The sequence below is a fragment of the Sceloporus occidentalis genome, unplaced genomic scaffold (genome assembly GCF_023333645.1).
Source record: "Sceloporus occidentalis isolate IW3139 unplaced genomic scaffold, rSceOcc1.0.p SCAF_1, whole genome shotgun sequence".
In the NCBI taxonomy this organism is placed as follows: Eukaryota; Metazoa; Chordata; class Lepidosauria; order Squamata; family Phrynosomatidae; genus Sceloporus; species Sceloporus occidentalis.
The window spans coordinates 234,280,213-234,292,335 of NW_028316981.1; the positions used below are offsets into that span (position 1 = coordinate 234,280,213).

The following is a 12,123-nucleotide window of genomic DNA, read 5'->3' on the forward strand; positions in this document are numbered from 1 at the left end:
ACCATTTATTATAGTTTCTTAGAACATTTCAAGTTTTATTGTTTGTATGTTTTTTGTTTGTTTGCTGAATTTAAACTCTGCCTTCCTCCTGAGGTGGTGTCCAAGGTCAAATCTAGTCTATTATATTTTGTTTTGCTCACACTGACATCAGCTTCTAGATGCATCTAAATGACAGATTCTCCCCTTTTTGCTTATTCACAAAAAAGAAATTTGATATACAGTGGGCAATGTTATCCTTGGATTTGCCGTCCATGGATTTAAGCATTTGTGGATGGCAAGCCCTCATTGTCCCCAGTGGCTGCACGTGGACATGGCTGTGCCACCATTAGGAACAGCCCTCATTGTCTTCATGGTTGTGTGGGCATGTGGCCACACTGCCATTAGGGACAGCCTCCATTGTCCCCAGTGATGGCACGTACATGTGGCCACACCACTATTAGGGACCACAGGACATCACCAGAAGTCCTGTGGTTCCTAATGGTGGCACAGCTGCATGCATGTGCTGCCACTAAGGACAACAGGACTTCAGATCGTGCAAATTTTGGTATCTGGAGGGGTGGTGGTGGTCCGGAAGGGATCCCCTGCAGATACTGAGGTTACACTGTACATAGACAAGGCAGATGTCTAGAAAACACCAAACACATTTTTCTGGAAGCTGATTAGATGACTCCTGTTTTGTAAATTGCACAGACATCAACGGTCCAGCAGTCACCGTTTGCAGCATAAGCAAATGAAGGATATTTATGGAATGAAGCTGTGGACATTTATGGCTTGTGCTGGCTTTGTATGCCACCTGCTATGTTCACTGACTTTAAAAGGCTCATCCCTACAGGAAACAGACTCGAGTGTATGTGGATTATGAGGATGAATGTTTTCTTTGTTGGTGAGCTTGTAAAACTTTTCTCCCATTATGAACCGTTTTTCTTCATCAGAATCCATTCTGTTTCTAGTTCCTGTGATAACAAAGATAAACTGTAGTAAAAGAGGTCTCTATTTCTTTTTGGTTGCTTTTGTGTGTTACCTTTGTGGTCCATCAGGTCATACCAGCAACTCAGGGATTTGCTGTGTATGGACAGCTCACGCTCAAGTTGATCCTCATTAGTAGTCTGGGGCAGAAATCCAACAGCTTCGCCATAATCATTTAGAGATTAGGTGCATTTCTGGTAGTATCAAAGCATTGTGTCTTCTTGTGGCCTTTGGATCTTGTAAGATCTGAACATGACAATCTGTAAGTAAGTATTTAATAGAAAAATGTAAAACTTGGCCAACTGTATTACTTGCTTTTGTAAGTATGTACATGACATTTCTATGGAGGCAGGGAAATCTGCTGTCCTACAGGAAAGTAATATATGTTTATGTTCACAGTTTTAACTCCTGGACTGTAATGAGATGTATATTTTATAAATTGAAACATAATAAAATATTTTACTTCACTAGTCTTCAGAAAGCCAGCTCACTGACCATGATACACAGCAGTAGAAATCAAATGAAAAAAAATAGGCTATGTTGTTGTTGTTATTGTTGTAGTATGCCTTAAAGTCATTTCCAACTTGTGGCAACCCTGAGGTGCACCTGTCACCTGTTTTCTTGGCAAGATTTGTTCAGAGAGGGTTTGCCTCTCAGCCTCTGAGACTGAGAGAATGGCCAAGTATGGATTTGAAACCTGGTCTCCAGAGTTACAGTCAGTCACTCAAGCCACTACACCACACTGGCTCATAGAATATGTAGTATTGCAGGGGAGAATGTATTTATAGAGGTATCCCAACCAAACCTCTTTGAGGGTTTACTCTGAGAATTTCAGTTTCAGTTGGTTGAAATGGGCATTCCCACACTTCAGCTGCAGAAGTATTGTGGCAGGGCTTGACAACCACAGAGGTGGCCAAGTGCAACTGGAAGTGGCATCATGCTAGTGTGAACATAAACACCAGTGTTCACCTTCTTAAATTTTCTGCCGGAACATGGATTAAAGTTTCTTATCACTGGCTCTTGTGATCACTGGTGGCTTCAGCAGCGGGGGCGGGGAAACATAGTGTACTACATTACCTCCATGCTCAGCTAGTCTTTTGCTATATAATTGGGGACAAGGATAGGCAGCACTGATGTCATTTGAGTTTCTGCACCTGAGAAGTCTTGAATTCTGCTGAAGCCTACCAGAGTCACCAGTGATTACAAGAGGCAGAGATAAGAAACTTTAATCCATGTTCTAGCAGAAAGTTTATGAGGATGAAGACTGATGTCAACTTGAAAATGTGTGTGTCTGCCTGTCTCTCTCTCTCCACTCTTTTGCACAGAACAAAATATGTGTAGCAAAAAGTCATAAAACAATGAAGCAGATATGTTCCTGGGCATTACTCCTTTAAGAGAAAATTTGGTACCAGAGGCAGAAGTAACATGGGGAGAATAGGGAAATGTTTCTTGGTGTTGTTGTGTGCATTCAAGTAATTTCCAACTTAGGGGACCCCTAAGGCCGAACCTATGATGGGATTTTTAAATAATTTTTTGGCAAGTTTTGTGAGAGGTTTGCCATTGCCTTCCCCTGATGCTGAGAGCATAATACCTGCCCAAGCTCACCAAGCCTAGCTGGGAATCAAACCCTGCTCTCCAGAGTCATAGTCCAACTCTCAAACCACTATACCAGGCTGGCTCTCCACTAGGTAGGTTTCTGCACCTAAAAAGAAGAGAAGTTCAACAGGTTTCAGCAAACCTTTTATCCATAACTAACTACATGGGTACGTTGAATGAAAAAAACAAAACAAGTTAGGTAAGCCTTGTATAAACAAACATTTGAGCCTGCTACAGACCACTTGAAGATTTCTTCCGAATTGCATTCAGAGGTGACTTTTTCTTTCATCAGCCTCCACTTTTCTCTTGATATAATTTCTGTGTTGATGACAAACCTTCACATATTGTGTGTGTTATTTAGTTTGATATCTGACATATTTGACTTAGCTCATATATTTAGTTCAGGGGTGAACAACATGTAGACCTCATGTGGCCCTATCCAGATTTCTAGCTGACTTCCCCATGCTCCCACTGCTGCTCAATTTGTTGCAGGTGCAGCACTGGAAAAAAATTGCTGTTCCTTTTTTTAAAAGTTGTGTTTTTCCCACACTCCTTGTTCATAAATAGAATTGCCATCCCAGAAACATTATACTACACATAAAAAAGGTACCTGGGGACAACACACCTTGTCAAATGGAAAAATTACTCTTAATTCTCCTCCACTGTCACAGCAAATTCAACAGCATCTGTGATGGGCATAATCTCTGTCTCTCCCTTCACACACACATCTATATGTGTGTATGTGTATGTAAAATTACATATGCAAGTGTGTAGATAGGTAGATACTAATATGTTGATATGACTGGAAGTATAATTTGGATTTTAATTTTCCCCCTTGCACTGAAAACTCTTATACCACAGTTACTTATTTATTTATTTATTTATTTATTTACCGTTCTCCCCAAACTGGGACCCAGAGTGGCTCACAACATTAAAAGACCAATACAATTGAAAAGAGATACATTAAAACAGAATTGTTACAATATTAAAACAAATTGCTTATTAAAAGAATAAAAATACAGTTTAAAATTTTAAATTGTTTAAAATACTGGTACTTTAAAAATATTCTGTTTTAAAAGCCTGCCGGCATAAGAAGATTTTAACCTGTCGGCAGAAGGACAACAAAGAAGGGGCCATTCTGATCTCCCTGGGAAGGGAGTTCCACAGTCCAGGGGTGGCCCTGGAATTATTTTCTGTTTAGTTATGCAGTGCAAACTGGAAAACACATTAGCAATTATTACTATGTTGAAAAATGTGTTTGGGAACAGTTTTCTAGGTACTGATGTTGTGGGCCTTCTAGTCATTTCTGACTTACAGCAACCTATTTCAGTGTTTTCTGGGGCTGAGAGTGTTGATTTCCATGGCTAAGTAGGGATTTGAACCCTGATCTTCAGAATCATAGTTCATTGCTCAAACCGCTACACCACGTTGGCTGGGTGTGCATGCGCTTATACCCCATATGTCTCTTGCTTGCGCACACACACCCTCAGCCCCTTCTTTGAAGGTTATTAATTTCCCTAAAATCAGATGATGCCTTAAGGAGACTATGAAGGTGATATTTAATGCATCTTTCTGCATGTGATCCCAAGAATCAACTGTCAAGTAGTCTCCATTCCTCCAACATGCTTTCTGTGATACTAAAATGTAGTAATAAAGTAATAGTAACAGAAATAGGCACCCCCCCTACAGACAGACATGACAATCCTGTCAAAGGGGAAACCTTTACCATTATCTTTTAATAGACTAATAAAAAAGATACCCTGTGCTTGCCAGTTGAGTCATGTGTTTGAATAAATCCATAACTGTTACATAGTAGTTGTATGCTAACTTTGCCACATATGCTAAGGTACCTCTTCCCCCCCAAGCATGGACAAGTGCAGTATTAATAAAATATTTCATCGTGAATGCAGGTGTTACAAAGAAATGCTGCTTTTTTGTTTATGGTTTGCTTCGTACATGTGTGGGTGGTCTTTTTCTCTGCTTGTGCATGTCTTCAGTAACAAATCAGAGAGGTTCTCAGACTCTGTACTCTTTGCATGAAAATTCCTATGCCAGTAATTTATTTGGATCCACCTGTTTTTTGTTTTATTTTGTTTTGGTTTTTGTTTTTGTTTTTTTGTTTGTTTGTTTTTGTGTGTGGGGGGTTGCTGCAATTCTAAACAGAAAAACAAAATGATTCTACTCATCATGTTTTTGTATGGTTTCTGTCTCTTGTGTTATTGGTACAAGCTTAGCAATAAATGACTCAAACTGGTACAGAATCAAAGCTTTAAAGGAAAACTATCAACTAATTTGAGCTAAGAGTGGGTTTAATTACAGTATTTAATATATCATATGTTTGGATATACAACATGGATATTATAATTTTTTAAAAAAATATGGAATAGTTTACAGATCTCTGCTTCTCCCCAGCTGTTTTTTGTTTGTTTGCTTGTTGTTGTTGTTTTGCAGCCACAGGAAATCCAGTCTACCTATTAAGCTGTCCAGTCTTCAAATATTTCCCTCCCTTAATTTAAATAAATAGAGCAGCACTATACAGCATAGCCCTCCCTATTAAAACAAGTATGGAAGTTCAATTGTCTAAAAGCCCTGCATGTATATCAGAGTACCCACTGAGTTCTAAATTTTGGATACTTAAATGTACCTACTTACCAGTGGAGTCCTTTTGGATTCCAACTGAAATGAAAACATGGTTGATCATGATAATACATTTCCTTGCTCTTACAAAGCATACTATCCTAAATTTTATAATTACCGAACAAGCAAAGCAATTACATCTAAACTTTCTTCATTGAAGCATAATGTATGCCTGAGTTTAGGAGGGTGGGTTTTTCTGTCCCAGACAGCAAGGTACAGCACCCAAATCTTCCTGTTGTTATTTTCTTTCTTTCCCTCTAGTCTCACTTCTTCTTTCAGGCTATTCACAGTGGCATTCTTACATTAAATCTAAAAAATAAAGCTCCAATGCTCATCAAAGCCAAATTCCTGAGCAGGTTTTCCATAAGATCTACTTGTATTTTTACAGTATGATGCTGTACTCAGCAATCAAGACATTTGTAACAAAACTGAATTTCTTTTCCCATTATTATAAATTTTAGTTAACTGGAATTACCTGATTTTTTTAACACAGTCCCCTGAAAATAGCATTTTCTTTGAGGGCTGGTGGGATGGGGCAGTCTGAGAATTTGGATCTAGCAGGAGTGACTGGTTTAACAGCATTTTTACTCAAAGTTTTCAGTGAGTCGTCTTACTTTAAAGTAGACAGTCTTTTTTCAAAGTAAAACAGGAAAGGTCTCTGACTTTAGCCAATAAACAGATTTCTAGAAGTGTTTGTGATATTTCTGGTGTCCTCAAATTGTGACTCTAATTCCTAAGCTTATACACATTTCTTTAAATTAAACCTTGTTTTAAAATTTAGGACTTAACATCTTGGTGGCACATTTGCTTGAAATGCATGTCACTGCTAAAATCTTCTGTTTCCTCAGACTGCTGAATGCACATCAGTTTTAAGTTCATCTTCTACATTTTCCATCCCTGATTAAAGTTGGTAGAATCTCAGAAGGTGGCATCAACATGGTGATTTTAGATACAGCTGTTTGGAATCTATAGTGATGGGAGGACCCATGGTTTGATTTGTTCAGTAGTGCCTTTCCCTGTTACGTGGTGCTTTTTTGAGGTCCTGTTTGCACTGGCCAGGATACTCTAGGAACCGTCCAGAGTATTCTGGTCCCAGAGCTGCCCCAACCTCCCTCTATTACTGCAGCCCTCCATTCTGATGATGGGTGGATGTTCACATGTGTGTCCTGCTGTGTTGTGCATCAAGTGCTATAGCACATCACTTTGCTCTGGGGTCAGAACAGGGTGTCCAGAGACTATCACATGTATGGGTGCCTCATTCAGACCCCTGAGCAAGCAACCTGTGGTGGCAGTGGATGCACCAGCTGGCTAAGCAGGACACATTTCAAACAGCCAGCCAGAGGTGGAACAGAGCGCTCCAGATCTTCCTGAAAGATCCAGAGCAAACAAGTTGATATTTTAATGCACATTAATCAGTATACCCTGTTCCAGAGCTGAACAGGCTGGACATCATCTGGTCTATTTTCACCAGACCCAAATTTTGGGTTGTGCGTTCAGTCTCTCTGTGGAGAGGACAGGGGGAAGCCTTTTTATTTGGCCCATTTAGACAAGGCCTAACCAGCACATTAAGAGATTCTTTAAAATAAAAAAAAGACATCATAGTGCTGTTTCCAGGAGAATTAAATGGCATTGCTTCATCATTACTTACAGAACTCATTGATCTAGTAGGGAGCTATTCCCCAACAACCTGCTTATTTGAGGAACTTGAGAGAAGAATAGATTTTGCAAATTGAAAAAGGACATTGATCAGGTTTTGTGGTTTGTTGGAAAAATTTGCATAGATCTGTATAAGTTCTGTACAGTATAAATAGATTTCTTTGCCCTAATTAAATGGTTAGTCCCAGCTATCAGAAAATAATTAAATCCATGGAAATCTGGTAAGTCAGTGCTTGTGTACATTTCATTCATTCAGCTGATCTATTCTAATTGGGACTGAGAATTGGATTAAGGTTTTTGTATAGTTGTTTATTTCCTTTTCCTACAACTATTTTATTCTTTCTAGGTACCAACAATGTTTTTATGGAGTCAATCTGTCCAGTCTCCGTAATGCAGCTGTAGATGAATACTTCAGGCAGCCTATTGTAGTAAGTACATTTTAATTTTCTCTTTCACGCTATTTTTCTCTTCCCTATCATATTCCAAAGTTATGCTTGTTTTCAGCTAGAGGAGAAGTCAGGACACTGAAAACTCTGAATTCTATTGTGCATCAAAGGATGTAGGACTTTTTCAAGAGCCCCTTAGTTGAATTTTCTCATATTCTTACTGAGTCCTCCCAAGAATTCACATACTACCAGTTTTGCAACTTTCTGACTGGATTTAGTATGTAGTTCTTGGTTTCTTTGTCAAACTCATGGCATATGTTAAATGGATCACTATACCTCTGTTCTCCCATCTTGTTCCTATGCTTTTAAAACCCAAAGTAGTCAGAGTAGACTATACCACCACAGGTTGGTTAGTTAATGGCTTCTTAATCCTTTTCCTTCCTGCCTTTTTGCAGTTCAAAAACTGACATTATCAAGCAGTTTTTTCACTTCACCCCATCCCATGCTGGTGAATTATTAACTTGCATAGAAGTTAATAATGATGTTGTGCACTCTCTGCATTCTCCAGCTGATCTCTCTTTTATTCCTGAAATGATTCATTTCTGAATATTTCAGGAAATATTTCTATAGAACCAGAAGTTCCCAACTTGCAACAAAGACACTTGTATTGATCTGGATTCAGTTCTCTTTTTATCAGTCAAGACAAAATCTAGGAATCACCTGAATCCACAGGTAGACCTGTGGATCACAGTCAGCAAGAAAATCATGAATGAGAAGCAGGAGCAAAGAAGTAATTTTATATCCACAATTGAGATTGATTTTACTGTTTACATTTTTTTCTGAATAATTTAGAACCTATTTAGATTTGCATTTTATGCACTGAGTTAAAAGCTTAGTTTTTTAAGTTCAGTTTGTTCATCTGCAGTACTGTATGTGGTTCAATTTGTGGTTCAAAACTTAGAAATTAGTCTTCTTCATCTTCAGATATGATACTACTTTTGTAGGGGGTGTGAACATTAATCAAACGGGTCTTAGGGATGTGGAGCATCAAAAGGGTTGGCAACCACTATATAGAACAGAGGTAACGGTAACAATAATATATAATTCAGATGGTTGTTTTTTGTTTTTTCTTTACAGTTGAGAAGACTAGATTATCATGAATCTTGTCATTACTTTATTCACGATAGCCCCCCCCTTGGAAGAAATCCTAAATGTAATTTTGAAAGATTGTTCAGAGCTCTGTCAAGACAAAGATGATTACTGTTACATAGTTCTCACTGTACATATAGTGCTGCTATGATACACCAAATGTTGTAGCTCATTGGAATTATGGCTAGAAGTTGCCTCTTCCTTTATGAATCCCTCCATTAAGACTGTCTGGATAGATCTTTGTACTTCACTGTCCCAGTTATACATAGTGCATATTCACACAGGGATACGAGGAATGTGAACGTAAAATAAAATAGGAAGAAGGCCAAGAGAACATACACCCTGTTAGAGTGGAACTTTTTACAATTTTTTTTACAATCTTGAAGCACCATTTGATAACATGCACATGCTTTTGTTTTTTAAACTTCTAGGACACATTTGACATTAGAATTCTAATGGCCCGCACAGTGAAATATACTGTCAACTTTACAGAAGCAGCAGAAGAAGATTTGCACAGGTTAAGTGTCTGGAAAGAATCTGCTTTTCCATCTCTATATCACACTCCCATTTTAAACCCTTGCTTTTTAGGAGATTATCACATGGCCATTTTAGCCCTGGCTGTGCATGGGATGGGATCAGGTCAGAATGGGGGAAAACGGGTGTTATCAGACAGTAAATTGCTGGTGCGCTGCAGCCCAACCATCACTCCATCGCCCAGGTGCACTCTGTTGGGTGATTTTGGTGGTACGGAAGCCTTCCATACCACCCAAATCGGCCTGCAGAGCTTGCCTAGGAGACGGGTGATAGTCGGGCAGCAGTACAGTAGCAATTTACTGTGTGATAACACCCATTTTTCTCCATTCCGACCTGAATCCGTCCTGTGCACAGCCAGGGCAAAAATGGCTGTGCAATAATCTCCTTACTGTCTTTTCCCATTTATAAGCATGTTAGTGGCTGCACAGTGTGAGAGTATCCAGGTTTGTTTGTCTGTCTGTCTGTCTGTTTGTTGGTTTGTTTGGATAGTCTCAAAGGCACATTAAGAGTCTGAGTGTAGTAGTGTAATAAGCATAGTATTTAGGGCAAAATATAATTAAGTTTGAAATATTTACTTTAAGTGGTGACATCCACAAATACAATTATACAGAACCAATAGGTAGATGGCATTACTTGACATATGCCCAACATTGTTCAACCTGTCTGGAGCTTTTTGTTGTATTGGGTATTGGTGTAATAAAATCAATCAAATAGAAATAGTAATATGAGGGACAGATTTTTGCATTCAGTAGCAGGGGAGATAGATGAATAGGATAGACAGATTTAGAATCATGTGTTTATTTTTCCAAAATGGCATTTCTGTAAAATAATTATGGATTGTATACTAAGTGGTTTGGCGGGGGGGGGGGGGGACAAGCATCATAGTTAATCCAAATTAAATATCAATATGAAGTAAAATCCAAAGCAGTAAATTAGTAAAAATTATGTTGTCCAAAATAGAGATTAGATTTCAGAGCAGTAGACAAGAGGCTAGAGGCAAGTGCATAATCTAATCCAGGAGTGGGCTACTGTGGAAGGCTGGAGGTGCACATTAGCACCAGCAGGAGACCTTGGGGGAGGCACCCACCACAGCACCCAGTCCCCCACAAAAAAAATCAATAATTTTGAGACATTAAATGCCCTCTAGGGGGCTTTCTCACCCAGTTTTGAGGCTTTTCTGGCTTCCCAGTGGGCATTTTGGGTCATTTTGAAGCCTCCAAAAATTGCAGTGATTTGTTTTGCTACCCAGTGAGTCCAAAGGGCTCTACATGTGGTGAAAATGCCCTCCAAGGCATTTTGGAGCAAAAGGTTGAAAGAAAAAATGACCCTTGAATGTGTGTGACCCACAGCCTCCCCCCCCCCCCCCCCATTGGACTACAACTCTCAGAATTGCACATTGCCAGCGGGAGCATGTGCCTCATTTTCAAGGTAATTAACAATGAATAAACATAGATATGATATTGTTTTAATTGTAGGTGTATAATATCAGGTGATGCTAACTATTTTGTTTTCCTTCTACAGAGTTGAAATCCCCTTTGTTTTCCAGATGATGCAGTCTGGTCTAATCCATGGCTTGGCATTTTGGTTTGATGTGGCGTTTGTGGGTTCACTGTATGTATTCTTCCTCATTCATTCCTAACATTTATTCGGAAATAACGTAAAGTGAAAGGCCCTTTCCCCTTTAACCAAATTAACCAACTTGTTCAAGTTCTTCTTCATCCTAATACATAAAAGAATAATCTGTGTTCATACTTCTCTGTTTTAGGGGCAGGCATGTCTATTCCTATTGACTTCATTGAGGCATATTTGAATGGGAAAGTTGTTTGTGTAGATCAAATTAGGTGTGAAACATTAGGAAGAATTTCTCTACTGTAATAGGCTGCCTCGGAGGCTGGTGGGCTCTCTTTCTTTGAAAGTCTTTAAACAGAAGTTGGATGGCAATCTCTCAGGAGTGCTTTAGCTATGTATTCCTGTATGGTAGAGGTTGGACTTCACTAGATAGTCTTTGCAGTCTCTGATCAGTACATTTGTATGATTCTACTAGTCCAGCAACATCTGGAGGGCCACCTTTGGTTTTAGGGCTTTAAATCAAGTACCAACATGATGAAATGTGGTTGGCACCAGATCACTCCCAACAAAGTTATTTTATAAATCAAAGTGGAGCCTGTGGCCTAGGACTGATTCCAGTCAGCAGCCACTGAATTCATTCAAGTGACTATGTTCTGAATTAATTAAAGTGGGCTTTACAAGCATCCTTACATAGAACCCATTGTAGCAGTCAATGAGCTCCTTGGAATTGATGTTGTCAGAGCTAGGAAGTAAAGTGTTGCAACGTAATGAACTGCAGGAGGTTATTTTCTTCTATAACTAGAGTCTAAAAATGGTATTTCAAAAATAGAGTAACACATGGATGTGAAATTACTTTGGTAGTGTAATAAGCAAACTGTTCTACTTATTTTTAGAGTCAGAGAAATTTAGGAGCCCCCAAACTGGCCAAAAGTCTCAGGATTTGATAGGAATTACAGATCTGCTTAAGAGGGGTAGTTTCTGATATCCACACAATGTTCTTTCTGTCCTGGATTTTTTCTTCTGAATTTCCTGTACTACCTGCAACTTTTTATTTCCCTTCAGGGTACTAGGCCCTGTTTTTTTTAATGTCCTGGGAATTTCTGATCCAGGCTGTAAATGTCACATGTTTGTAACCATTGTTGCAGTTCTTCCAGCTTTATTTTTGGGTGGTTCTGCAGGTGACATTTTGAATGGGGGTGATCTTTGCCACAAAGATTTTCCATTGACCTTCATTCTCTCATTACATTTCCAATGACTAGACTGAACATTTATCTTCCTTCTTCTACAGTTATAATGCTAAAGTGATACAACTTTATATCACTTAAGCACTGTGATTTTGTGCCATTCAATAACAAAAAGTAATATACAAATAACAAGAGGCTTTCTTCTAACGTTGCAACTAGTAACAACAATTTTTAAAACCTGTAACTAGTAATGTGAACAAAATACTTTGAAAAAGTAACTTCCCAAGCTTTGGACATTGTTATTAAAATATGTATGTATTGGCCTGGAGTTTAACATAGTGCTCTGTGTGACTGGAAGGAATATTACATTTGTAGAAGGAGTTCTTCTGTTGTTATAAGTGTTCTTCTTGGGTTTCTGTTCTCAGAACAAAAATAGTCAGGTTCCA

At 38.8% G+C, this 12,123-nt stretch overlaps 1 protein-coding gene across 2 annotated transcripts in view; it reads left to right on the forward strand.

Annotated features, from left to right (window-relative positions):
- The window catches only part of LOC149323621 (histone-arginine methyltransferase CARM1-like), a 65,245-nt gene that overhangs the window by 41,696 nt on the left and 11,426 nt on the right, over nt 1-12,123 (forward strand). For both annotated transcript variants that reach the window (XM_089490179.1, XM_089490180.1), the window contains 3 exons: nt 7,202-7,283; nt 8,822-8,907; nt 10,446-10,535. In XM_089490179.1, the coding sequence (XP_089346305.1) occupies nt 7,202-7,283; nt 8,822-8,907; nt 10,446-10,535 (258 nt within the window). The remainder of the gene's footprint in view (nt 1-7,201; nt 7,284-8,821; nt 8,908-10,445; nt 10,536-12,123) is intronic.